This window comes from Polypterus senegalus, chromosome 14 (assembly GCF_016835505.1).
Source record: "Polypterus senegalus isolate Bchr_013 chromosome 14, ASM1683550v1, whole genome shotgun sequence".
Classification (NCBI taxonomy): domain Eukaryota; kingdom Metazoa; phylum Chordata; class Cladistia; order Polypteriformes; family Polypteridae; genus Polypterus; species Polypterus senegalus.
This window is the reverse complement of record NC_053167.1, coordinates 1335625-1363594: the sequence shown is the minus strand read 5'-3', so window position 1 is coordinate 1363594 and position 27970 is coordinate 1335625. Positions and strand designations below refer to the sequence as shown.

The window sequence follows — 27970 nt, the reverse complement described above, 5'->3', positions numbered from 1 at the left end:
CGAACTGTGTTTTGGGTCATTGTCTTGTTGGAATAGCCAACCCCTGTGAAACTTCAACTTTGTAGCTGATTCTTGAATCCTGAAGAATTTGTTGATATTGGGTTGAATTCATGAGACCCTCGACTTTAACAAGGACCCCAGTCCCTGAACTAGCTACACAGCCCCACAGCATGATTGAACCTCCACCAAATTTGACAGGAGGTAGCAGGTGTTTTTCTTGGAATGCTGTCTTCTTTTTCCGCCATGCAAAACACTTTTTGTTATGACCAAATAACTCAATTTTTGTCTCATCAGTCCAAAGTGCTTTGTTCCAAAATGAATCTGGCTTGTCTAAATAAGCATTTGCATACAACAAATGACTCTGTTTGTGGCGTGAGTGCAGAAAGGGGCTTCTTTCTCATCACCCTGCCATATAGATGTTCTTTGTACAAATCGTACTGAATTGTAGAACGATGTACAGATACACCATCTGCAGCGAGATGTTCTTGCAGGTCTTTGGAGGTGATCTGTGGGTTGTCTGTAACCATTTTCACAATCCTGCTCATATGCCGCTCCTGTATTTTTCTTGGCCTGCCAGACCTGCTGGGTTTAACAGCAACTGTGCCTGTGGCCTTCCATTTCCTGATTCCATTCCTTACAGTTGAAACTGACAGATAGCTTTCTGTAGCCTTCCCTAAACCATGAGACGCAACAATCTTTGTTTTCAGATCTTTTGAGAGTTTATTTGAGGATCCCATGCTGTCTGTCACTCTTCAGAGGAGAGTCAAAGGGAAGCACAACTTGCAATTGACCACCTTAAATACCTTTTAGCAGTCGTGATTGGACACTCCGGTCTATGAAGTTCAAGGTTTAACGAGCTCATCCAACCAATTTGGTGTTGCAAGTAATCAGCATTGAGCAGCGACAGGCATTCAAATCAGCAACATTACAAGGGGACCCACATTTTTGCACAGCCAGAAACAAGTTTTGACTTTATATATTCCGACGCTGACTTTATATATTCAAGTTTTGACTTTATATATTCAAGTTTTGACTTTATATATTCCGACAGTGACTTTATATAATCAAGTTTTGACTTTATATATTCAGGAATGACTTTATATATTCAAGTATGTATTTGCCTGTTTGGCACCCCATAATATGTATGTATGTATATATATATATATATATATATATATATAAAATTAAAACCTATATTGTATTGTATTTAATTTGTAGTTATTGCTCCGACTGTGTCTTTCATTGTTTGAGGTGCAGTGGTTAGTAGATTATCCAGTTCTGACAATTCATAAGCACTAAAGGCATTTTATCCACTCCAGAGCTTTTACAATATCTTAGAGATAAAAAAAAAAAAAAACTTAGGACGTCTTCCCAAATGTAGACATTGCCTTCAGGCTTTACATGCCATTGCTTGTCACAAACGCAAATGGTGAGTAATATTTTTGCAAGCTAAGACTAGTGAAGAATTGGCTGAGATGGAACATGAAAGACTGAATTGTTTGACCATGAGGTGAACAGAGAGTGATCTGGTTCAGAAACTGAACTTTAGTGAAATAACTGCAAAGAAATCCAGAAAAGTCCAAGTTTGGACAAGCATTTGTCTATATTAATATACAGAATACCTCTGCAGCATTTCATATTCCTTCTTTTGTAGACATTTTCAGTAAGGCTTTCTAGATAGATAGATAGATAGATAGATATGAAAGGCACTATATGAGATAGATAAATAGATAGATAGATAGATAGATAGATAGATAGATAGATAGATACTTTATTAATCCCCAAGAGGAAATTCATATACTCCAGCAGCAGCATACTGATAAAAACAATATTACATAAATAAAAGAGCAGTGCAAGTTAATGCAAGGTGGAGAGTGCAGGCAGGTATAACAGACAATAACTTTGTATAATGTTAACGTTTACCCCCCCAGTGGAATTGAAAAGTCGCATAGTGTGGGGTCTCCTCAGTCTGTCAGTGGAGCAGGATGGTGACAGCAGTCTGTCGCTGAAGCCGCTCCTCTGCCTGGAGATGATCCTGTTGACTCTTCAAAGTTTGGTTTGTGATGGTTTTTTGATTTCTTGTCATCTATGCAGTAATTAGCTAATTAAAGACACAAGCTTTGATACAGAATAATTTGTCTCTTTATCATTTCAGAAAATAAGCCCATTATTTTTTTCTTTCCTTTGGATTTCTGTCATTCACTTTAAAGCCATATATGGTTCTGTAGTCATCAGTTACTTTACTCTGTGTGACTCTTTACGTTAAAGTGTGTAGCACTCATAGTATTTTGTGTAAGTAGGACCCCAAATATGCCTCTAGCTCAAGGGCCCACACCCTCCTGTACCTACTGTATATCACATTTTATTTGTAAACTGGAAGTTTAAATGGATTATGAACTGACTGAAGCTTACATACAGAGTAGTCGAAGGGCTAACACTTGTGTATATGGAGGCAGTGGTGAGGTGCTCAGCACCTTCTGGCCTTCTCGGGTCTTGTGATTGATGGCACCTCTGTGTGGTATCAAATCTCTGTCCAGACTCCTTTCATGTTTTACTCCCAGCTGTCTACCACTGTCCGAATCGTTGACTCCCTTATTGCGTTTTTAAGAAGTGATTGTAAACCCTACTGTTCTGTGAATATCTTTCAAATTGTTAATGAATGTTTTTTGATCTCTGGATATCTGTCACATTGTTAAATTGATACTGTATTTTCTTCTTTATTTATAGCTCTTCAGTTGTGGTGATTAACTTTTGTAACCTGTCCTGCTATAATTTGTTCAAAACAGTCCCTTGACTGATGTTACTCAATTACATTGATCTCCTTTGTAAGTCACTTTGGATAAAAGCAACTGCTAAGCAAATCATTATAAACGTAAATGTAAAGTTGATTAGTAAAGTATCTTGTTTTCAACTAGCTTTCTGTTGCGACTGCTCATGCCAGTCTAACGCAGGTTTTATCCTACAGAAAACAGGTGCCGAGTGTCTGTGTTGTGTTATTCTTTGCTTCTGTGGGTTCTGTGGTCAGTAATTTCCTCACCTGCTTCAGTTGCTGAAATAATCAGCAATCCACTGTGACAGACGGCCAAGATCTTTAATCAGCCACAATGCCCGTAGAGTGGAAGGAGCGTTCCCAGGGCATTGTCTCCTTCAGATCACTAGATGGAAACGGGCTTGCAGCAATGCCCAGGATCCCCACAGGGCATCATGGAAGATGGATTTCTTCGGCTCAGTTCTGTGGGCTCTGTGGGTGCCACCAGGGCGTGTTGCAGGGACTGGTGAGTCCTACTTTGTCGAGCACCCACCTCAGTTGGAAGTGTGAGGGACTGGTTATGGTACACTGGAAATACTCTCAGAGGCATAAAAGGAGCAGACTGCCTCATGTCCGGGAGTCAGAGTTGGGAGAAAGGAGAAGCTTGTCGGAAGGAGTGGAGGAGGCAGAGAGAGAGAAAGAAGAAGACAAAGAGTTGCTGTGTGCTGTTTATTGTTCTTGTGGCGTGGGAAACGCTTGGAAAGGACGGGTTTCCCACTGTATGTGTTGGGTATTTGAGGAGCTGGAGCGCCCCTGGTGGCCACACTACTTATCAACCATGGCACATTTTTGTTGTGATGCAATAGCACAAAATTAGGAAAAGGGGTTGAACATGTTAGGTAAAGGATTATTGTGATCATTTTTGTTCCCTTTCTAAGGTACATTTCTATAGTAAGACACTCTTTATGTAGGTTTTTGAGGTCAGACAATCCATCTTTTTGTACTAGAATTTTCTGCGCTTTGTTATTTTATTTTGAACCACTTCCGCTGCTATGTTGGTCATCACAGGTGTCACTGTCTTCCTGTCCCCCAGACACTTTACAGTTTGTGGGGGTCAGGATTACAGAGGCGGCAACCTGACAACTAATTTTTCCCAGGTTAAAAGGTTGCTTGATGTATCGCTTCACTATCCGAATTCTTACGTGCCTTTGTGCTTTATCATTTATTCTTTTTTGGTTACCTTTTGGTACAACCTTTTGACTTTGATTTTTGTGGAACTTCTTGGTATTGCAGTCTGTGCTATCAATCTCCAGTTTTTTCTTTATTATTTTTGGTACATTTTGACCACATCTTTTCTCTTAATTAGTTTTTTTAAAATTTACTGTGCCAGAAAATCAACAGAAATTTGATTGAAATATCACTGGTCAGTCCCAGCAACAAATCTCACCTCAGGCAACCAGACCCCTAACTCAGAACTGCATATGCACAAAATGGGGCACTGCTGTAAATGTTCAACATTTCCTTAAATGTCACTAAAAATACAAGAATGCCATTTAAAGGGAAGGAAAAACTGTAAAACCTCAGGATTGGAAGGACAAGACCAAATCTTCATAAATAATGAACAATTGTTTTATATCGAATCAAAAAGACGATAATAAATGGAAAAAGGCAAAAGAAAGGCTAAATAATTTTCCTAACAAGCAAACCAAAGCAAACAAGTCTAAATCCAAACTCTACAAGTAAAGGTACAGAATAAGAACAACAAATCCACAATAAAACAGAAACTGCAACAACAATACTTACTATTATGATCCTTTCTCCACCAAGAACAATGAGCCAGTGAGGAACTCTTCCTCATTCCTTTTTATGGAATTTATCCACCCAAAAGTTATATTTTTTATGTGTTACCTCATTTGTTTGTAACGATGGTCAGAAAAGAATAAAAACATTTCTGCTATAATGAAAGTCTGTGTTGGCCAATGTCGAACAAAAATAAACAATGCTATTTTACATTTACATTTTTTTGCTTAGCAGGCATTTTTATCCAAATCCAATTATGAAAGAGGTCAACGTAATCGAGTAAATATCAGTCTGGGGGACTGTTCAGGTCCAAGTGTTTTAGAATTCTGACAGATTAGGATGGAAATATCCATAGAAAAAATGAAGAGACCTGGTTGCAGACATCACTTTCCATTGTTACGGATAGATAGCAGAGGAGAGATACTAGTCTGTAATTACCTACTTCAGATGGCTCGAGAGTGGGCTTCTATAAGAGAGTAGTTATAAGGACCTGTTTGAACAACACAGGAAAAGGGCCATGAAACAATCTGACATCAGTCGTGTTGCATAACCCACATGTGAAGTCATCCAAACTGATGCATTGGTCACCATCGACCACTACATGCTAAATGGAATAACATATAAAAGAGTAACATTTTTGGATGAGACGTTCCTTTAATGGCAGTGGCAAACTAGCTCATGGTGCATTACTGCCACCCACTGGTCTGGAGTTGATGCAGAAAATGTGAGAAAAACAAATATTATGACCAGAAATACCTCATCACCTTAATTTATATCCTCCATCTAAATCTCTAATAGCCTTCTAGATTTTAAATAACAGAAGTCGACTCCATGAAAACCTTGGGCTCTCCTCCATATCATGCTAACTGTTGCTGCCTCTCAGAAACTTTCCTGTAATTGAAGTTGTTTTATTTTATACGTCTCACATTTTAACAGGGTATGTTAAACTCTCTCATATCATTTACAAGATCTACATATTCCCGAGAGACCCTGTCCTGCCACGAACAAGGGGTAACTTTATACAGTATGCCCAATCCCAAGACATGTTAATATAATTTCATCCCTTCTTGTTTCTGCCCTCTCTACATTAACCCAACTGTTTCTGTCTATACAGATGCCTCCGCTTACTACCAGTGTCCCACATTTTAACTACAATCTAACCATTTCTAACCTCAACCTCTGAGAGACTCATTTGCCACCCTGAAATATAAAGGCGCTGGTGTGATATCATGGTGGCTCCACCTTTTAGGAGAAATAAAGAATGTATCTTTTAGCACTTGTCCAGAGAAAGGTTTGAGCTGAGGGTGAGAGAGAGAGAGAAAAAAAAGAGAAAGAGAGAGAGAGAGAGAGAGAGAGAAAGAGCTCAGCTGACATCACTAGTATGCAGTCAACTCTCAGATGTCCAGAAGTGGTCTCTGTGTGGCTGGCATAACAAGCTCTTCTGTTAGCTGTAAGAAGGCTGCTTCTGAGCCAGTTGTGGGTTTGTGGCTGATCACTAGCAGCCACCACACTACAAATCTGCATCCTGAGATCCTTTGTGTGTGAGTCCACAGCAATTTCCTATGAAGACAAGGGTGGGATTTGCACTATGGGCCGGTCGGAGTCTATAAGCTGTTTTACAATGTGTATGTAATCTCTAGACGTGGATGAATGCTAGACAACTTTCTTAGCTTGAGAAATGAACGTATTCAGTAAGATTTTAAGCTTTTATTTTCCAATTGATGTCCATGCCCCCATTGCCTCTATTATAAAAGGCCAGGGGTGAGCAAGATATTTTTTTGTATATTAATATTGCAGGATCAGAAATGAGTACATTAGAAGGTCAGCTCAAGTTGGACGGTTGGGAGACAAAGCTAGAGAGGTGAGATTGTGTTGGTTTGGACATGTGCAGAGGAGAGATGCTGGGCATATTGGGAGAAGGATGCTAAGGATAGAGCTACCAGGAAGGAGGAACAGAGAAAGGCCTAAGAGAAGGTTTATGGATGTGGCGAGGGAGGACATGCAGGTGATGGGTGTAACAGAACAAGATGTAGAGGACAGGAAGATATGGAAGAAGATGATCCACTGTGGTGACCCCTAACGGGAGCAGCTGAAAGAAGAAGAAGAAAAGAGTACATTAAAGAGTCAGCTCAGGTTGGACGGTTTGAAGACAAAGTTAGAGAGGCAAGATTGTGTCGGTTTGGACATGTGAGGCTCTGAGGCTAGGGATCTCCACTGGCAATCGGAAGGTTGCCGGTTCGAATCCCGTAAATGCCAAAAGGAACTTTGCTCTGTTGGGCCCTTGAGCAAGGCTCTTAACCTGCAATTGCAGAGCACTCTGAGTAGTGAGAAAAGCGCTATATAAATGCAAAGAATTATTATGTGCAGAGGAGAGATGCTGGGTATAATGAGAGAAGGGCGCTAAGGATAGAGCTGCCAGGAAAAAGGAAAACAGACAGGCCACGAGAAGGTGTATGGATGTGGTGAGAGAAGACATGCTGGTGATGGGTGTAACAGAACGAGATGTAGAGGACAGGAAGATATTGAAGAAGATGATCCACTGTGGCAACCCCTAACAGGAGCAGCCAAAAGAATAATACTTAACTTTAGAACACAATTTCATGTGGCAAATGCATATATGACATGTTTGTGAAAAAAATACATTTGACATGAAAATATTGAACTTATCCTTTCACAATTTTGCCTTTTGGAAGAAAAAGAAAAGACTCATCCTAAAAAGGACAAAAGGCAAAAAGACCAAGAGATGTAAATATACTAGGCAAAGCCAAAAAAGAAGTTCAAAGCAAAGCAAGCGGGAGTTTATTACCAGAATGGCAAAAAAGAATTGCCAGTGACAAAACCAAAATTAAAGTTAGCAATCGATGCACAAACGCCTTGCTAAAAGTTCAAAACAAAGAAAAGGAGTCCCTAAGGAGCCAATTAATTGCCAGCACGGAATGTTGGTCTACATGACAGATCAGGTGCAGCTGATGTCACCAGAAAGCTTAGACACAACAGGGCATGGCTAACACTATAAGAGGCTGCTTCTGAGGGCCTTTGTAATCCAAATATTACTGGTTTGCAGTTGACCTTGGTGCAAAATGTGCCACCTAAGATGAATTTGTGATGTGATTCCACAACAAAACACCTTGGTATCCTAATACAGTAACTCTGGGCACCTTGTAGGAGAGTTACCATGCAGTATATGGCAAGTGTGAAGTCCAGGGCACATACAGCTGCCCTATTCCCGACACTGACAGGCATGACACGACTTTGCCACCCAACAAACGGTTTATTTACAATAATCCAGCACACACAGTAAAGCACTAACACAGTCCCTTTTGCTGCTAGCCCTTCTGCTTCCACTCCTCCTCCTCAGGCTTTGTCCTTTCCCTCCCGACTCTGGCGCCAGTTTCGGCAGCACTTCCAGCTGTTGTGGAAGACCTGCGCTCAAGGGCTCAGGAGCAGCTGCAGCACTCCTCTGGCAGTGCCCACGTAACCCAACAGGGCTGCACCAAACTCGGGAGTCTGTGGCCATCTAGCGTTCCAAGGAAGGTCATGTTCTGGACATGTTCCCTTCCCTGGTCCTTAAAGAAAGGAGGCCTCCCAGCTGGTCAAGGCCACACAAGTTCAGGAGTGGGCAGGAGGAGGAGTACAGGAAGCTAATCAAAGGCTTTGTTAAATGGTGCGACTCAAACCACTTACATCTTAACACCAGCAAGACCAAGGAACTGGTGGTGGATTTTAGGAGGCCCAGGCCCCTCATGGACCCTGTGATCATCAGAGGTGAGTGTGTGCAGAGGGTACAGATCTATAAATACCTGGGAGTGCAGCAGGATGACAAATTGGACTGGACTGCCAATACTGATGCTCTGTGTAAGAGAGGTCAGAGCCGACTATACTTCCTGAGAAGGTTGGCATCCTTCAACATCTGCAGTAAGATGCTGCAGATGTTCTACCAGACGGTTGTGGCAAATGCCCTCTTCTACGCGGTGGGGTGCTGGGGAGGCAGCATAAAGAAGAAGGACGTCTCACGCCTGGACAAACTTGTTAAGAAGGCATGCTCTATTGTAGGAATAAAGCTGGACAGTTTAACATCTGTGGCAGAACGACGGGCATTAAGCAAACTCCTGTCAATCATGAAGAATCCACTGCATTCACTGAACAGTGTCATCTCCAGGCAGAGGAGCAGCTTCAGTGACAGACTTTTGTCACTGTCCTGCTCCACTGACAGACTGAGGAGATCGTTCCTCCCCCACACTATGTGACTCTTCAATTCCACCCGGGGGAGTAAATGCTAACATTAATTTAAAGTTATTGTCTGCTTTTACATGCATTTATCACTCTTTAATTTATTTATTTTTTGTATCAGTATGCTGCTGCTGGATTATATGAATTTCCACCTTGGGATTAATGAAGTATCTATCTATCTATCTATCTATCTATCTATCTATCTATCTATCTATCTATCTATCTATCTATCTATCTATCTATCTTTATTGTCGATTGTCTCTTTTGAGTGGCAGTTACCTTTTTCTTTTCCTCCTTCATGTCATGTTTGTGTAGGGTGTGTATTTTTGGGCTCCAGTTTGTGTAAATAATTTTATAACAATGAATGTTTTCTTGGCAGTATTTGTTGGCTGTCTGGAGATCTGTCATGCATAACTGAGAATTCACAGAGTGTGCAATGAGGCTGTCAGATGAGAATTGCGCAGTTCATTGCTAAACTATCCATCCATTATACAACCTGCTATATCCTAACTACAGGGTCACAGGGGTGTGCTAGAGCCAATCCCAGCCAGCACAGGGCGCAAGGCAGTAAACAAACCCCGGGCAGAGCGCCAGTCTACCGCAGGGCACACACACCAAGCACAATTTAGGATCACCCAACCTGCATGTCTTTGGACTGTGGGAGGAAACTGGAGCACCCGGAGGAGAATATGCAAACTCCACGCAGGGAGGACCTGAGAAGTGCTACCCACTGTGCCCCTGTACCGCTCATGGCTAAACTAAACAAGGAAATTGTTTATCTGTGGAAAAAACTGGTGAAGTAATTTTGACAAATTTTGAAATAAACATCACATCTTGTTACCGATTCAGCTCTCCTTCAGACATGCTCAATCACTGCCCAGCCTGCAGACCATGGGCATATGTCTTTGAAACATACACAGTTTTAGTGGGTGAGGAAATGCACTGCTGATATGAGGTTGTCAGGTGCCCAGGGTTACCCAGAGAGGAAGAGCGAGAGACACTATGGTGACGGAGAAGCTTCTGCACGAGCCATTGTGTCAACACCAAATCCGTTAGTGGATGGTATGACCTGTTGCACAATCGTAAACTGGCCAATGGCAGGGGTACAACCATATCTGAAAGTAACGAAGCAGCCCTTAGGGAATTACATAGCGGAGCCCACAGAATGTGTATATGAAAGGGCAAGCAAGCCAGGTACTAACAGGGATATCCAAATGCCTACTGTAGAGTGACAGAGGAAACAATAGAAGTGGCGACACCTGCTAGTAGCACAAGGGTGAGCCGTCCCATAAGGGCATATATTAGGATCAATACTCAGACATTTGGTGTTCTTTACAGCCTGCAGAAGGCTCAGACATGTAGTGACACTAAGTGCTACTACAAGGAGTTGGCCCTGGAAATAGGACAATGCCCATCCTTGACCCCCAAACTGTAATAATGGCAGTTTTTCTTAAATTTGTTGTGTATTTTGGGTGAAGGATTTGGGCCATGGTTACACCTATTGTGGAATATTGGTCTATAAGGAAAACTAAAACAAAATAAAATCAAAAATGGGAGGCACAGTAGTACAGTGGCAGTTGCTGCTGTTTTGCAATAAGAAGACCAGGGTTTGTATCTCGAGTCCTCCCTGCATGGAGTTAGTTAGGATGTTCTCCCTGTGTCTGTGTCAGTTTCCTCCCAGCGCTCCAGTTTCCCCCCACTGTCTAAACAAATGCAGGTTAGGTGAACTGGGGCCGCTACGTTGGCCCGTGTGTGTGTGTGTGTTCGGCACTTATCCACTAAGTGAGTGACTCTCTTTTCGGAAAGTTTCGCTTTGCCGACGTGCTGGCCTCACTTCTGTATTAACAGCAAAGTGACTTTGTCTTTCTTCGGAAGATTTGTTTTGCCGACGTGCTCGCCTCGCTTGTGTATTAACAGCAGGAGGAAAAGTAAAAGGGATACCATTTTGCTGATGTACTCAACACGCTTCTGTAATAGCGGCTAAGTGACTGTCTTTCTTTGGAGGTTTCCTTTTGCCGGTGTGCTCGCCTCGCTTGTGTATTAGCGGCTTAGCGGCTTTGTCTTTCGTTGGACGTTTTTTTTTGCTGACATGCTTGCCCCGCTGGTGTCATTAGATAGATAGATAGATACTTTATTAATCCCCATACTCCACATACTCCAGCAGCAGCATACTGATAAAAACAATATTAAATTAACGTTTACCCCCCCGGGTGGAATTGAAGAGTCGCATAGTGTGGAGGACGAACGATCTCCTTAGTCTGTCAGTGGAGCAGGACGGTGACAGCAGTCTGTTGCTGAAGCTGCTCCTCTGTCTGGAGATGATCCTGTTCAGTGGATGCAGTGGATTCTCCATGACTGACAGGAGCCTGCTCAGCGCCCATCACTCTGCCATGATGTCAAACTGTCCAGCTCTGTGCCTACAATACAGCCTGCCTTCCTCACCAGTTTGTCCAGGCTTAAGGTGTTCCTCTTCTTTAAGCTGCCTCCCCAGCACACCACTGCGTAGAAGAGGGCGCTCGCCACAACCATCTGGTAGAACATCTGCAGCATCTTGTTGCAGATGTTGAAGGATGCCAGTCTTCTAAGGAAGTATAGTCAGCTCTGTCCTCTCTTGCAAAGAGCACCAGTATTGGCAGACCAGTCCAATTTATCATCCAGCTGCACTCCCAGGTATTTATAGGTCTGCACCCTCTGCACACGTTAGCGGCTAAGCGGGTTTCTGTTTCCTCGGAGGTGGAGCCCTTACCCCGACTCCACCTCTCACTTCCATGCTGGACAGACTCACATTTCCACATGTAGACGTTTACGGTATATATAAGATTATATGAAACCATGGGAAGACTGATTTGGACATTTAACCAATAAGACAACCTTGTGGCCCATCATGTTCTCCTTAGGACACTTTGATAAAAATCATAAAGCCTTCAGATGAACAAAATGTCAAGCCTTTTGACCATTGTAACTTTAAATTCTTTCAGGAATGGTGCACGATCCTTGTGAGGCAGCTATTCTTTACAATGAAGATTTCAGAAATCATTTAGCTCCTTCTAAAACTGTGGTGAGATAATGTGCACCTCTCTTATTAGTGCCAACCTAGTTGAATTAGGATACAATCATTAATCATTTTAAAACTTCTACTTGAGTAGTTTGTGGATGGGCAGATTTTACTTTAACTTGACTTGCTTTTCCAGAAAGCTGTTTCCACTTTTGCTTAAGTGTGGCCGTTGGGTGCTTCTTACCACACGGTCAGATGTTAGTCTTGTGGCACTGTATTGCATTCAAATCAAAGGGCTTTGGTGTGTTTTGGGTCTGAACTGAGCCAGTCTGTTTAACTTTCAGAAAGGGCACTAAATAGTTTTTACTTCCCACAAAAGCACAAATTTCAGTATTCTGAATCAAAAAATAATGAAAATGGCAGTGCCACCTAGATGTCTTTCATACTCAGAATAATGAAGTTAAATCAAGAGGAGTCAGATGAGGTGGCTCGGGCATCTGATCAGGATGCCTCCTGGATGCCTCCCTGGTGAAGTGTTCCGGGCACATCTAACCGGGAGGAGGCCCCGGGGATGACCCAGGACACGCTGGAGGGACTATGTCTTCCGACTGGCCTGGGAATGCCTCAGGAATCCCCCCGGAAGGGCTTGAAGAAGTGGCCGGGGAGAGGGAAGTCTGGGCATCTCTGCTCAATCTGCTGCCTCCGCGACCCAATCTCAGATATGTGGAAGAGGATGAGTGGATGGATGTATTGATAGAAAACACAAGGAAGTGATCAAACTTGGAAAAATGCAAAATAACAAAGGCAATAAATGGGTAGTAGAATGCTGCAGTCACAATGCCCCATCTTCAGTGGCTTTGTTGGCACCGGACTGGGAAGTTTGTGAGTAAACAAGTCACTCCACATAAGAAAGTGAACCAAATGCTCTCCCTCATCCTCCTCCTAAATCTCTCCACCCCAGTTTGTTTGCTTCTCACCTTCTTTCACCTTCTCTTTTCCAGTCCCTCCACCTCCATGTCAGCAAGTCTTTGCCTCAACTTGCCTCCTAAATTTGCACATTTTTTAACTGTTTAGCCAAATGTCTCTTTCCCAACAAGTATGAGTAATAAAACTAGAAAATGAGTAATGGATAGTTAGGAATACATTACCAGAAAATTCAAACTATAGAAATTTATACAAAACTGAATCCAAGTTTATTTAACTTACATTTTTTTAAGCCGTCTATGACTACCACTGAGTTTAATTAGGTAAGGTTTGCTTTTATCACGGTGACATGATGTTTTTTCCCTTCTTTGTAATAGCAGTAGGGTGTTGTGTGGTGTTAACCATTATGGATGTAATGAGAAGTCAAGCAAAATGACACCTTTTGTTGGCTAACTAAGAAGAATACAATATGCAGGCTTTCATGGCAACTCAGACCCCTTCTTCAGGCGAGATGTAGAGAACCTCTTTTTGAACCTCTGCACTGGATTCTGTATTGGGACTTTGTTCACTGTGGATTGCCTTGCCTTTTTACGCAATTCTTTGTGCTCTTTAGAGCTTTGTATTGCAGAGCTTTTTTGAGCAAACCTTTTATTTTATAAAAACTAAGGGGGCTTTGCCCCCTGCTTGCTTCTCTCACCAATTCCTCCACTCCTCTCTTGCCAAGTACTATGTGCCATTGTGAAGAGGGAGGCTGAACGCACCCCAAGGAGATGCGGCCGCTCCTCCAAAACCCTCTTAAACGGTGATAGAATGGGAAACAAATTCCTTTTTTTTTATCTCCTCTTTGCTCAATCAGCTGCTGGCTTGCTGCTTCTGCCATGCCGCGTGATCTCCACTTCACTCGCCTAGGTGATACAATGGGAAGCAATTAACAGTTGTTTTTTTACCTCTGCTTTGCTCGATCAGCTGCTGGCTTGCTGCTGCTCCCGTGCAGCGTGATCTGCATTTCGTGCGGCACTTCGGACATTTTAAAGTCAATGCCTTGTCTCTCTTCTTCCCCCAGACATCCTCAAACACCATTCGATCTCTTTTTGCTGTTCTGTTATTTCACCAAATAATATTTTCCGTTTGTTTGTGCTAATTTGAGCTTTACTCTCATTTTCTTGAAACTTTCAAATTTTCCTACTTCCATTGTCTCTAACCTGCTCTGCATGTATATCACGGGACTTCCTTCCAAAGCTTGTGAGTATGGCGTGACTTGTCCATCTCACAGAAAGTGAAAGGGTCTCTCTGTCCCTCAAAGATCAAGATCTCTCTATCTGCTCTTTTGGGTTTCTAGTCTGGGTTTTTGGATAGTATTTACCCCCTCTAGTGGGCAACTTTAGAAGGTCCCACAGTTGAGCTTAAACCAATCAATAAGGATCAAGGGATGGCCTGCAGAGCTTCGATGCAGGACTGTATCAAGGCACAGATCTGGGGAAGGTAACAGACATTCCTGCACCACTGGAGATACCCAAGACCACAGTGGCCTCCATAATACTTAAATGGAATACGTTTGGAACAACCATGACTCTTACTAGAGTTGACTGCCTATTAAACTGTGCAATCCAATAAGATGGGCCCTTGAAAGAGAGGTGACCAAGAACCCAATGGCCACTCTGAGTGAGCTCAAGAGAGGCTGAGTGAAGGTGGCCAAAACTTCCAGAAGGATAATCACCACAACATCACTCCACTAATATGAGCTTAATGGAATAACGACCAGACAAGACATGAAAGCCTACTTAGAATGTGTAGAAAGGAACCTGAAACATTCCTGGTCTAATTGAAATGAAGATTGAATTGTTTGGCCTCCACATGGTGGTGCTATCATCATGCCGTTTGGTTGTTTTTCGGCATCAGGACCTGCTGGGTGGAAGAATCCCTATAACATAATGCTACCACCACCATATGTAACAGTGAGGATGGTCTGGTTTGGGTAATGTGCAGTTTTCAAACAAGATGTTACTCTTTTCTTTGTCTGATGGCCAAAAAAGCTCCAGTTTTGATCTCATTAGATTACAGAAACCTTCTACCTGCTAACTTCAGAATCTCCCATGTGCCTTTTGATAACTGGTGAAGCACCCGAGCAACAGTTGTTGTGTATGTACAGTCTGACACCATCATGCCTTACTGCGTGAATTGGCATTAGACAGGTAATGAGCAGCAGCTCATCGTCAACGGACATAGTAGGGTTTAGAGTTCTGCCCAAAGTGTTCAATTGTTGTCTCATCAGACCGGAGAATCTTTTTCCTCACATGCTCTTTAAATGCCATTTGGAAAACTCCAAGCAAGTCTAGCCACTCTACCATAATGGCTGATTTATGGAGTGCTAGTCATCCTTACTTCAGGTTCTCCCATCTCAGCAGAGGAATTTTGAAGCTCTTGTTAGAATGACCATTGTGTTTTTGGTCATCTCCTTGACCAAAGCCCTTCTTGATTGCTTACTCAGTTTGACCAGATGGTCTAATCAAGCAAGAGACTTCTTAGTTTCAAACTTCTTCCATTTCACAATTATTGAGGCCGCTGTGCTTCTGGGAACACTCAAAACTTTAGAAATGGTTTGACTTCCTCACCCTGGTCAATGCCTCACCACAATTTGATCGATGAGGATGTCAACAGACAGTTTCGTAGATTTTGTGATTTGTTTTATGTCCTGACATGCAGTGTGAATCATGGGTCCTTATATAGACAATTGTGTTGCCTTCTAAACCATCCAATCAATTTAATTTGCCACAGGTAGAGATAAGCCAAGTTCTAGAAACATCTGAATGAGAATTCAAGCTAACAGAATGCACCTGACCAGCCACAGCAAAATGTCTGCATACTTATAGCAATGAGGGATTTCGAGTTTGATTTTTAATACATTTACAAACTTTTCTGATAATGTATTTTCAATTGTCATTATGGGTTATTGAATTTAGACTGATGGGTAAAAAAAGGTAAATTTGTACTTTAAAAATGAAATCTGTTGTACAACCCACTAAAGTACACAGAAAGTGAAGTGGTCTGAATACTTTCTGAATCCACTTCATATATTGTTTTTTATACTTCTCTTGTGGGGTGGCACAATGGCAAAGTGGGACGGTGGTGCAGTGGTAGCACTGCTGCCTCGCAGCAAGGAAACCCGGGTTCGCTTCCTGGGTCCTCCCTGAGTATTCATGTTCTCACCATGTCTGTGTGGGTTTCCTCCGGGTGCTCTGGTTTGCTCCCAGAGACATGCAGGTTAGGTGCATTGGTGATCCTAAATTGTCCCTAGTGTGTGCCCTGCCTGGGATTTGTTCCTGCCTTGAACCCTGTGTTGGCTGGGATTGGCTCCAACAGACCCCCATGACCCTGAGTTAGGGTATAGTGGGTTGAACAATAACTGACTGGTTTCTCTTGTGTGTGTCTTTTATTGGTATTTATGTTAACTCTTCTGAGCAAGAAAGCAAGAATTTTTTCATCATGCTGTTGTGTCCAGCAGGGGGCACGCTCTCACTGGGATTATGCTCTTTATTGACACCAAACTGACTGGAGCCATATGCTTTATTTTGTAATCACGGTGGAAATAATCAGATGAGGGAAATATGGTACAAAAAGAGATATGTGTATTTAACTTGCTTTAAAAAATAACTTGCATTCTTGTAAAAATACAATGTATGATTAATTTATACATGCATATGCCGGCTGGAGAGAAGTAAGGAACAGTACAGTCATCACAGCCAGTTTTTCAAGGGAGGGGAAATGCTGAGACGGAAGTGTTTGGCGGCACAGAATGTATGCATAGAATTCTTGTCAGATATGAACAACTGCCACAGGGCTGTCTAGGTTATTTCTGGGCCTAACTAAAGAACATGTTCACTTGTTCTCACCATTTATGTCAGCCAGCCTGTGTGTCTTTCACGTGCCTCTGACCATCTTCTCTTTTTGTTTCCCTCTGTTCACAGAATTGCATGGCTTTAAAATAATAATCAATCCTCCTCATGGAATTCGTACATAAGGAAAACTTAAATTAGCAAACTGGGGCTCTTGGTCAAGAATATAGGTCCAAATAGGGCAACCATCCTGCCATGCCATATTCTAGATGTTTGTGTCATGAATCTCCCACACCTCATTGGCCAGCTTGTCTCTCACGTCTTTTCTGTCAGCTGGCCTACCTAAATGTGTCTGGTGTCTGCTCTCTCTTGTTTCTGCTCATATGAGTAAAATCAGATGCAATTAAATAAACTTTACAGATCATAGTGACATAGTATAAATGTTGGCTACAGCTATGTATACATGACAAAAAATGTCAAAGTTATGTTTTATGGATGATCCTTAGGACATAACACTGTACGTAGTATGCTTTAATTGTGTTTTGTTATTTAAATAAAAAAACAAAATTAGAAAGGCGGATAGACAGGGTCACATATGTGCGAATAGGAGGAAGCTAGATGGACCAAGTGAAGGTTATTCCACACCAGGCCAGGGGGTGGTGGGGTGCACTAAATCCTCTTCTGTTGTCTCTATTGACCAAACACGGAAAAACATGATTCAACCTTGAAGACATCACTTCCGGTTCCAAAAGGAGGCCATCATCCCGCTGACTACGCCACTGTGAAAATAATCAGCCTCAACACACAAAAAAGGTTTTGGGTAGCCACCCAAATATTGTCCCTGGCTGCAATGGGTATTTTAAAGAGCACTTATGTGCACAGGTCGAGTTCCAAACTGAACGTAATTTACTATTCAAAATGTTAGAACATTAGAGAAATCTTGACGAGAACAGGCCATTCAGCCCAGCAAAGCTCTCCAGTCTTATCCACTTAATTCTTCTACAAAGACATTAAGTTTAGCTTTAAAAGTCTCCAAAGTCCTACTGTCTACCATAATGGTTCTCAAACTCTGGGGTGGGCCCCCCTAGGGGGGGCGCAAAGTAACAAAAAGGGGGGCACAAAGATGTGAAAAAAAGAAAACAAGAATCGAAAATATGAAAAATACATCTATTGAAACCAAAACAAATTAACGTAAACTACATTCTGATACTAGAAAAATAAATATAGAATTAGATAAATGTCGATAAAAGTTAAGTAGGTATAATAAAATATGCATCTATGATATATCATTAATTAAAAAAGAACAAATTGGTATTAGTTGGCTCCTTTCAAAAAAACCTTAGGGGGGCGCGATTAAAACTGTTATGAAAACTTGGGTTGCAAATACTTAAAGGTTGAGAAACGCAGGTCTACCAACATTACTTGGTAACTTATTCCATATACCTATGATTCTCTGTACGAAGAAAAACTTCCTAATGCTTGTGCAAAATTTATCCTTAACATGTTTCCACCTCCTTCCCTGTGTTCTCGATGAACTCGTGTTGAAGTCACAGCCTCAATCCACTGGATGAATTCCCTTCATAATTTTAAATACTTCAATCATGTCTTTTCTTAATCTTCTTTTGCTTAAATGGAAAAGGCTCAGCTCTTTAAATATTTCCTCATAATTCATCCCCTATAGTCCTGGCATCAGCCTAATCACTTTTCTTTTGACTTTTTCAAGTGCTGCTAGCCTGGAGACCAAAATTGCACACAGCAGTCCAGATGAGGCCTCACCAGTGCATTAAAAACCTTGAGCAGAACCTCCTTAGTCTTGTACTCCACACATTGTGCCATATAACCTAACATGGCGGCTTTGAAGGCCAGAACTGGAAGTCACATGCTTCTGGACGCCGGGGCCGGAAGTGATGTCTTCAAGGTTGAATCGGGCAGGTTTCCCCATGTTTGGTCTGTAGAGACAGCAGAAGAAGATTTAGTGCACCCTGCCACCCCCTGGCCTGACGTGGAATTACCTTCACTTGATCCATCCTGCTTCCTTCTATTCACACGTGTGAGACAGTAGTTAAAGCAACTTTACTGCTTCTGTGGTCTTTTTAGTATTGATGATGTTCTGTTTCACCAGCGACAGCACTCATCCTTCTTGTCTGCTCTATTGCAGTTTAGAAAAGACATTCTATAAAACACTTCTAAAGTCTAATGTCCTTTTTTATAGCTAAATAGGTTTTTATAATAATTAATTCAGGTATTGTAGATTTTATTGTTTTATTATTTTTTTCAGATGGAGACTATGGAGGGAAGGGTGAATACATTTTTAAATGAAATTGAAAGAGAAGTCACCAGACAAGACTTTGAAAATTCCTGGAAGAAAATCCTTAATGGCAGTGCTGCTCTGACGTTCCTAGCTGTGGTTTTTGGCATTCTAGGCAATGGAGCAGTGATTTGGTTGATCATCTTCAAGATGAAGAGGTCCCACGTCAATATATGGTTTCTGAACCTGGCAATCTCTGACTTTCTGATTTTGTTCTTTCAGTCCTTCCAGGCGGTTAGTTATGTCCTAAAATACTGGCCGTTTGGTATACCATTCTGCAAGCTGACCTTGTATGTATCAACTATCAATATCTGTGTCAGTTCTTTCACATTGTTAGGTATCAACATTGACAGGGGTATCTCATTGACAAATCCTTTCTGGGTCCAGAAGCACAGACCAATGAACTGTTCCAGGATCTGCTGCTTCATTCTTTGGATTTTATTCATTCTAGCCGGCATTCCCATTTTCTTCATGTGCATCTCTCCCAAGACTGAACCTGGCATCTATGAGTCCTTTTGTGGCCTCAACATTAATTCTAATTTGAAGCTTTTCAATGAGAAATGTCAAGAAGCAGACAATGAGACACAATACAGAGTTATGGAGATGTTCCATCCACCGAATCTGCAGGAGTTTAACTCTACGACAAGTCGTATCTACACCGTCTACACCACCATCTCAGTGTTCTCATTCATTCTTCCCCTGATTATGACCATCATCAGCAACCTGATGATATTTCTCTCAATGAAAGAGTCTCTTACTAAAAAATCCTCAAGGATCTACACAATTCTTGTATCTTCTGTGGCAGTGTTTTTCATCACCATGTTGCCCTTGTATTTAAATGCCATGGTCTATATGGCTTCCATATACACCCTCAACAGTAAGTTGTATGGCTCCACTGTGTTGGTGATGCCACTAGTCGCTAGTTTCAAACATATGAACAGTTGCATTAGTCCTATATTATATTTTCTGGTTGGAAAGGAAGCTAAAGGTATTATCAGAGAATCCATCAGCTTAATGAAATCTTCAGGAGCTCAGAGCAAATCATCCGAGTGACCAAAGAGCCAGTGACATATTCAAACTAGATGATGTGATTTTGTTGTTTCACGTTAGCTGGACATGGAAATATAAAAAAATGCAGTGTCCTTAACAATAATTTTAAATATGATTTGACCATTTGTGGAACGATGTAGTGTACGTTTGTAGAGAAATGTCTGTGTCATTGGTACACATTATTGTCACATAACACGACTTCTACCTGAAGTTCTGCAGCACCCTAATTGCATATGTATGAGGCTGATTAGCATAGTCCATATATGATAGCCAGACGAGTTCACAGACTTATATTTACAAGATTATTGCGATTTCCAACCTTGACGACTGCAGTTGATCTTCTTGTCACAGGAGAATGTCAGAATACAGGACTAGAAGTTGCAAGCTATTAAAAAACGTTGAGACTCTATGACAACTTCTCAGTACAATTGTTTACATTTTCAAAGTATCACAAGCTCTGCCCTTTTATTCTGACAGCCAAAAACTATTATGGGAGTTCTGCCCAAGCAAAATCCACAGGGGCCTGCATACTTACGGGGGACCCAGCCAGGCTCTTCATTGGTGCACACGATTGCAAGGGTCACAGAACAAACAGAGCAAGCTAACGTTAAATATATAAATATATGTAAAAAAACAACGGTCACTTGAAACTATAGCATACTGGCGTAAGAAAGTCAACAGACATAGCATAGTCATTAGAAAATAATTCCTCCACTGAAATGTTACAGTGTTGCTCCAGTTTTCACTCTTAGGTTTTTTAACTTTACTTTTTAACAATACTTCTTATCTCACAAAAATCAATTATTGGTAGTGGAAGTAGAGAAGTGGAATGCATGCCGTCTGTTGCTGGCAAACTAACAGGAAGAAGGTTGCGTCACTTCGAATTTTGTGAAGAAGTCTAATTGTGTTGGGCTTCCATCGTGTAACTAATTTATAAAAAAGCAAGTCGTTTTCATTATTTAAAGATACTAAGGGGCTTTGCCCCCTGCTCGCTTTGCTCGCCAACCCCCCTGGGTCTGCACTACACGCTAGCCACTTTGCATGTCCGCTGCTCGCGTATGGGGATGCGGATGTACAATTTAAACAGATTTTTATTTTCATGCGAATTGTTACATATCTGCAGTGGGCTGGTGCCCTGCCTGCGGTTTGTTTCCTGCCTTACGCCCTGTGTTGGCTGGGATTGGCTCCAGTAGACCCCCGTGATCCTGTAGTTTGGATATAGCGGGTTGGATAATCGATGGATGGATGGATATTTGTAATTCAGGGCGGCACAGTGGGTAGCGCTGCTGCCTCGCAGTTAGGAGACCCGAGTTCGCTTCCTGGGACCTCCCTACGTGGAGTTTGCATGTTCTCCCCGTGTCTGCATGGGTTTCCTCCCACAGTTCAAAGACATGCAGGTTAGGTGCATTGGCCATTTTACATTGTCCCTAGTGTGTGTGTGTGTGCCCTGTGGTCGGCTGGCGCCCTGCCCGCGTTTTGTTTCCTGCCTTGCGCCCTGTGTTGGCTGGGATTGGCTCCAGCAGACCCCCGTGACCCTGTAGTTCGGATATAACGGGATGGATTTGTAATTCATTTAGACCACTTTACAAAGATCTGTTGCCACTTTGGCATTAATGAGTCTTTCTCTGTGTCACAAAAGCCAAATTTAATCCACTTTTAGTAAACGTAGCACAACAAAAAAGATGAAAACTTCCAAGTAGATGAGTACATTGTATTCCATCCATCCATTTCCTAACCCGCTGAATCCGAATACAGGGTCACGGGGGTCTGCTGGAGCCAATCCCAGCCAACACAGGGCACAAGGCAGGAACCTTGGTGCTGTAAATTCTTTCACTTAAGAGCAGTCCAACTAAACTTAAAGACAACTTCACTTGGAGGAGCTCTGATTCAGTCTATATCAATCCAAACTGTTTGGTTTCCAACTCCACGGTGTGGTTTGGTAGTAGTGTGTAGTGACACTTGGGTGACAGACACAGGTCAGACATTTAGACAGATGAGACCTTAGAAATCCTCAAAATTCAAAACACAAACATGATGCACCTCTCCAAACTGAAAGCAAGTGATCATTTCAATATCAGATTTTTGAGATGGTTTAAAAGAGGTTGATACTGTGATCAGAAAATGTCAAAGCACAAATAGTCTTAATGGCATCACCCTGGTCGGACACGTGGATGGGAAGCTGATTCATTCAATGAGTAATTTATCAGAGTTGTTCAGGGTGCAGTATCTTTGCAATGTCACAGAGAGTACCAGGCTGACATACATTTTCATAATTAACTCTGGGGGAGTTACCATCTCACCACCTACATGATGCACAGGAAAGGATTTGTATAAATAAAAATTAATTATCAATATTATTTTGAAATATTGAGAGGGCAGCTCCCTAGGACCTGCTTTAAAACACGAGGATGGCTCAATATGTCGCTTCGGCCTTGGGTCTCCAGCACATTAGTGCTAACAGGCCTTAACTCTACGTATTGGCAAAGCAAAACTCCAAGTGAGTCGACTCTTCTTATTTCCATGATGTTTATACAAGGGAAATATTTTTGTCATTCTTTTCTGAAAAATTTCTGCAAAATATTTATTTTCCACTAGGCCATCTTTGGACTTTTTTATTTTTAACTAGCAGGAGTACTCGGCATTGCCCGGGAATCTATAACCGATGAGTTTCCCAAATGAAAGAAACAGAACATAGAAATAGAACAAACATTTTTCTGATTGACATTTTATTGTAAGTTCCTCCACTCTGGATTCTGTGTGGTGTGGCGTTTCATACGTCCTTGAAATAGACTTTGTTGTGGCATCTGAAGTGGACCTTCCAATTCTACGTCTTTTTTTGGTGGTATGGGTATATTAGCGAAAAGCAGGACAATTCTAACGTGTTACATGGTATTACGTGCGGAATAAGCTCCACAGTGAGATGAATTTACGTTATTTACAATACGTCAAAAAGCGAACAAATAGCACCAGTCAGTCAGAAAGAGCAACACTGAAATCGTACTGTCAGTCGGAAACGGAGCAAACAGCATCAGAAATACAGAAAGCCAGTGAGAAAGAGTAGCACTGAAACCGTACTGGGAAAAATGGCGGGAGGGGTGCTCTGTTTGTAAGGAGCATCTGTGTTGAACCGTGATGCCATCTAACGGACATTGGCCATGGTCTCTACAGAGAGAAGTGACTTACAACTGGTGCAGCATTTGGGGAAAACGGTGGGGGAAGGATGCCGTGTTTTTAAGGCGAGTCTCTGTTAAAATGTGCGTGCATATAAGGGACGTTGGCGAATGAAATACAGCACTATCAGTGAGTGTGGGAGTGTGAGGTGCGGAAACGCGGGTGTGTCAGCCGGTCACGCACACTGGGTCGTTTACGTTTTACATCCATACAGCAGTTCCTCTTCATCCGATCGAAGCAGTCGGCCTTCTCATACTTGCACACTTCCGCCATCTCTTGGCAATTTAAAGAAACATGGGTAAAGAGCGACGCACAGAGACCAAAGCTGCCGCTAGATGGCGCCACGGTGAAAGTCTGTTGGAACGTGCAGCCATCTTGTCGATGATAAGTACGGGGACGTGTGCTGAAGGTTGTGTCAGTGAAAAAGTGCCCTGCAGTTCACCACAAACATTTTTCCGAACCAAACATACCCCATGACCTTCTCCTGGTCACAAAGGAGCCCTATGCCCAGTTTGGTGGCAATCGGACGCCCGGTGCAGATTTGTATGGCGGACAAACAAACATATATACATACAAACACATATGCATACATTGACTCTGCTTTATATATTAGATTAGATAGATAGATAGACTGTCTTATTTTATTGTAATGTCTATATGTAATCCACATTTTATTTTTATATGGGTATTCAATGAAGTAATTTCTGTAAAGTCTATCTTATATGTTGTTACTCAAAATTATTTTGTTAATTACTTTGTCTTATTTTGCAAAAATATTAATACTATATAAAATAAAGATTTATTGCACTTTTGTTTCACCTCTCTGATGCCACTTAATCCTACAATGCAACATTAGAGTATATTTTAGTGGAATGTCCTTCATTTAAAGAATAGCATCAATCATAATTTCAGGTTTCCCTCCTGGGACAAGTAAAGTGCTATCTATCTATTTAAAGTGATATCTATTTATCTATTTTATATAGTGCCTTTCATGCCAATCAGTATATTATATAGTGTCATTCACATCTGCCTGTCTATCTTATATAGTGCCTTTCATGCCAATTAGTCAATGATATGGTGTCATGTGTCCATTTAAAGATCATGTGGATCCAGAGCCTTTTCTGACAACATTGGATCAACCCTGCATGTACTGTCTGTGCAGCATCTAAAATGTTTTTAGGGTGTGAAAGGAAACTTCTGTACTGCGAGGAAGTCTACTGCTAAAAATTAAGGACAATTAAAAAAGGAAAAACAATGAATCCTGCCTACTGCCAAATCAAAGTGAAGGAGACAAACAACATTTTTTTTTTCCCAATGAGAGCATCCATTATCCAGCATTCAGCATGTTCTGTTCTTTCTGTAAACAGGAACACACAAATCCACAGCTGGCTGTCAGAAGCTGGAGTTTCCCACATTGCACTGAGAAGAGACAGATTATAAACAAGAGACGCTGACAAATAAAAGATATTAAAAGACAAGATGCAATGTTTTACAGAGCAGATTCCTGGAACTTTGAAGCTATCTCTATGCTAGATCTCATGTCATCTTCTCAAATCGCTTCTCCAGGTGAGAGTTATTGTGGCAGCAGACCACACTGGTCAGCCCAGACTTCTCTGTCTACAGCTACAGATTCCAGATGTTCTTAGATAGTTCCCAAGTGTTCCTGACTGTGACTTACATTTGTGATGAGTTCAACTTCTACTGCCTGAAGGAACTTCTCCCACGTGCCCCATGTGCAGAGTGAGGTTTGGGGACATTGACTCCAAATGGACAATATTCAAGACCTCAATTATGGAAGTGGCTGCTAAAACTTGTGTGTTATAACTGTGGAGCTGGGCGATGTAGCCAAAAATATCCATCCATCCATCCATTATCCAACTCGCTATATCCTAACTACAGGGTCACGGGGGTCCGCTGGAGCCAATCCCAGCCAGCATAGGGAGCAAGGCAGGAACAAATCCCGGACAGGGTGCCAGCCAACCACGGGACACACATACACACAAACACCAAGCACACACTAGGGCCAATTTAGAATCGCAATGCACCTCACCTGCATGTCTTTGGACTGTGGGAGGAAACCCACCCAGACACGGGGAGAACATGCAAACTCAAAGCAGGGAGAGAACCCATGTCTCCTAACTGCGAGGCAGCAGCACTACCCACTGGCGCCACCGTGCCGCCCATGCTCATTAGAGTTTAAAATTCAATTTCTTATTAACAAACAAAGAACACATGCAAGAAATATACATTGCCACGTATGCATACCAGAGGGCTCCCCAACCAGCTCAGCCGAGGTAAATAATTTCCACTCTCTGACGAGAGGGGACACTGTCGTTAACGGTCTCCTCTCCTTTTTCCACAGCCCAGGAGACACCCCCAGTGAGGTCAGAAGACAGTCCTATCCATTCTAGTCCCAGGAACATAAAAATCAGAACCCCAGGTAGATGGCATTGTCTTGAGAGGACCACGGAGGAGACAGGAGCTCAGATGAGTGATTATGTGCATTTGAGCCGATATTCTTTGATTACTTTTCAGTTTTTGTGTTCCTATTTCCTACCTTTTCTGAGTTCAGAAATAAACCAGCTTACCAGGCTGGTACCCCAAACTTTTGCAGTGTCTCACCTGTTTCCTGGCCTCCAGTCACAACATACAAAATTTCCTTAATTAAAACTAAAACGTTTTCAATGAAATAACTGCAGTTACTTAAAGTAAATCAAATTAACAGTGCAAAGGTTGCATTACTGGTCTCCATAAATCTCTAGCTTTATCCTCTTAAAGCTTTCAAGTAAAAATCTGAGGTAGAACAGTAAAAAAAGAAGTATATTTTAGTTTAGTTTTTTTTTTTGGTTGCACTCATACAAGTAACACACGTTATTTCATGTTGCACTCAGTTGTTTTTTGCTATCATAATCAGTCTATTCATTGTCTCTGGTTTGGTTGACACCTTTTTGCAAGTTACCTCATGTGCCTAATAACATCTAGCCAGGAGGCCCACTTTAGGAAATACCATTGCATGGATCTTTCACCATTCCACTGGACTGGCTTCATCATCATCCTCTTTAATAAAACCCCTCTGTGCGTCCAGGTGTCCGTGTGTGTGTGTGTCTTCTGGTGAAGTGCGCATGTGCGGGCCGTGCCACGCATTGCACCGTGCCCTGCCCATGTGCATGGCTCCGTGCCCATGTGCATGGCTCCGCCGTGCAAGATAAGCAAATAAAGCACACACTGGAAGCCGGGCACACAGTGAATGGCCTAGCCCAGGGCTCCTCAATCCCAGTCCTGGAGGGCCGCAGTGGCTGCAGGTTTTTGTTCTGACCTGGTTGCTTAATTAGAAAGCAATTCTTGCCAATAAAGCACTGACAAGCTATGAAATTAAATTAACTCTGCTATGTCAGGTCATTCTCATATCCTAGATTTTCTTTCCCTTTCTATCATGCAAATGATTTGAAGGCTAAAATGGACGAGTAGTTCTCAGTCCTTCACTTTTTTTCTCTTCATTTTTCTTCCAAGTATTTAATTAAACCCAATGGTGCAGATAAATACACACAGAGGTGTAAATGTAAATAAGCTAAATGGAGAAATGCTGCTCTCTCTTGTCATTTGCATGTTATTGATAATAAGGAGCAATTAAAATAGCTGTTTAAGACAAAATTAAGCAATAAGGGCTCAAAATCACTAAAGTGAAGCAGAAGTGTTACTTTGGCAATAAGTGCTTTTTATTAAGCAACTGGGTTGGAGCAAAAACCTGCAGCCACTGCGGCTTTCCAGGACCGTGATTGAGGACCCCTGACCTAGCCGCTGCCGCGCAAGATAAGCAAATAAAGCGCACACACTGGAAGCTGGGCACACAGTGAATGGCCTTGCCACGGCCGCGCATGATAAGAAATAAAGGACACCATTGCTGGGGAGAGTGCTGATTGGGTAGTCGCGGCCGCGCACATAAAATCCGTTGCTGGGGAGACGCCACACATACAATAATCAGCTGCACGCCGGCACAGATTAAAATACTTGCTGGGGAACTAAACAGTACTTGGTGGAGAGACGCCACGGGCACGATTATCAGCTAAACGATACACATTACATCTGATGCTGGGGACACTCTGCTGGTTGCCCACTGTTGTGACAGAAAATTAAAGTCATATTACGGACATCAAAGCCAGTATTACTGTCAGAGAAAATTACAGGAATTTTACGGAAATACAAACCAGTATTACTGCGAGAGAAAATTAATGACACACAATACAGTGATGCATATTACAGCCACATACAAGCTAGTATTACTGTAAGAGAAAATATCACGGACGTATCTACTAACAACATGCCACCAAAAAAAAAGAGGACACGTCAAGTAGGACAAAAGACACAGATCATCAAATCCTATATAAGCAACATCTCCTGGAAGAACGGTCAGCTCAACAAGTAAACATCATCAAAAGAAAGGCTGAAAGACAAAGAAAAATACGAGCAAATAGATCGATTGAAGAAAAAGAAAATGAGCGTCAGAAAAACGCTAAAAGAGAAAGACTCAGAAGAGCAAACCTTAGAAAAAGTTGGCATTTACTTGCCAGAACCAGTATTCAGCCACAGTCAGTTATATGTTGCATTATCAAGAGTTAGACGTTTTCCAGATGTTGTTGTCAAGGTTGTAGAGATTCCTGAACAAGGCAAACTGTTGCCAAACTCAGACAGGATATTTACAAGAAATGTCTATAATGAAATTGTATAGAAAAATTTCATGATGTAAAAAAATAGAAAATTTTACCTAAATATCTTCTTCAGATATTGTGTCTTACAGATTGTTACAAAGTTTTACACTAAGGCAATATTAATTATACTTACTGTATTGTCATATACGTTTCAATTTTATCTTTATTATTGTTTTACTTTAGGCTTCTTGCAAAAATATTTCT

At 41.8% G+C, this 27970-nt stretch overlaps 1 protein-coding gene across 1 annotated transcript in view; it reads left to right on the top strand.

Moving 5' to 3' along the window:
- Positions 1-20853, top strand: part of LOC120514291 (G-protein coupled receptor 1-like) — a 73474-nt gene extending 52621 nt beyond the window's left edge. Inside the window, exon 3 of the mRNA XM_039734601.1 lies at positions 18810-20853. Within this exon, the coding sequence (XP_039590535.1) occupies positions 18810-19892 (1083 nt within the window). The 3' untranslated portion in view covers positions 19893-20853. The remainder of the gene's footprint in view (positions 1-18809) is intronic.
- Positions 20854-27970: the final 7117 nt, after the last annotated feature.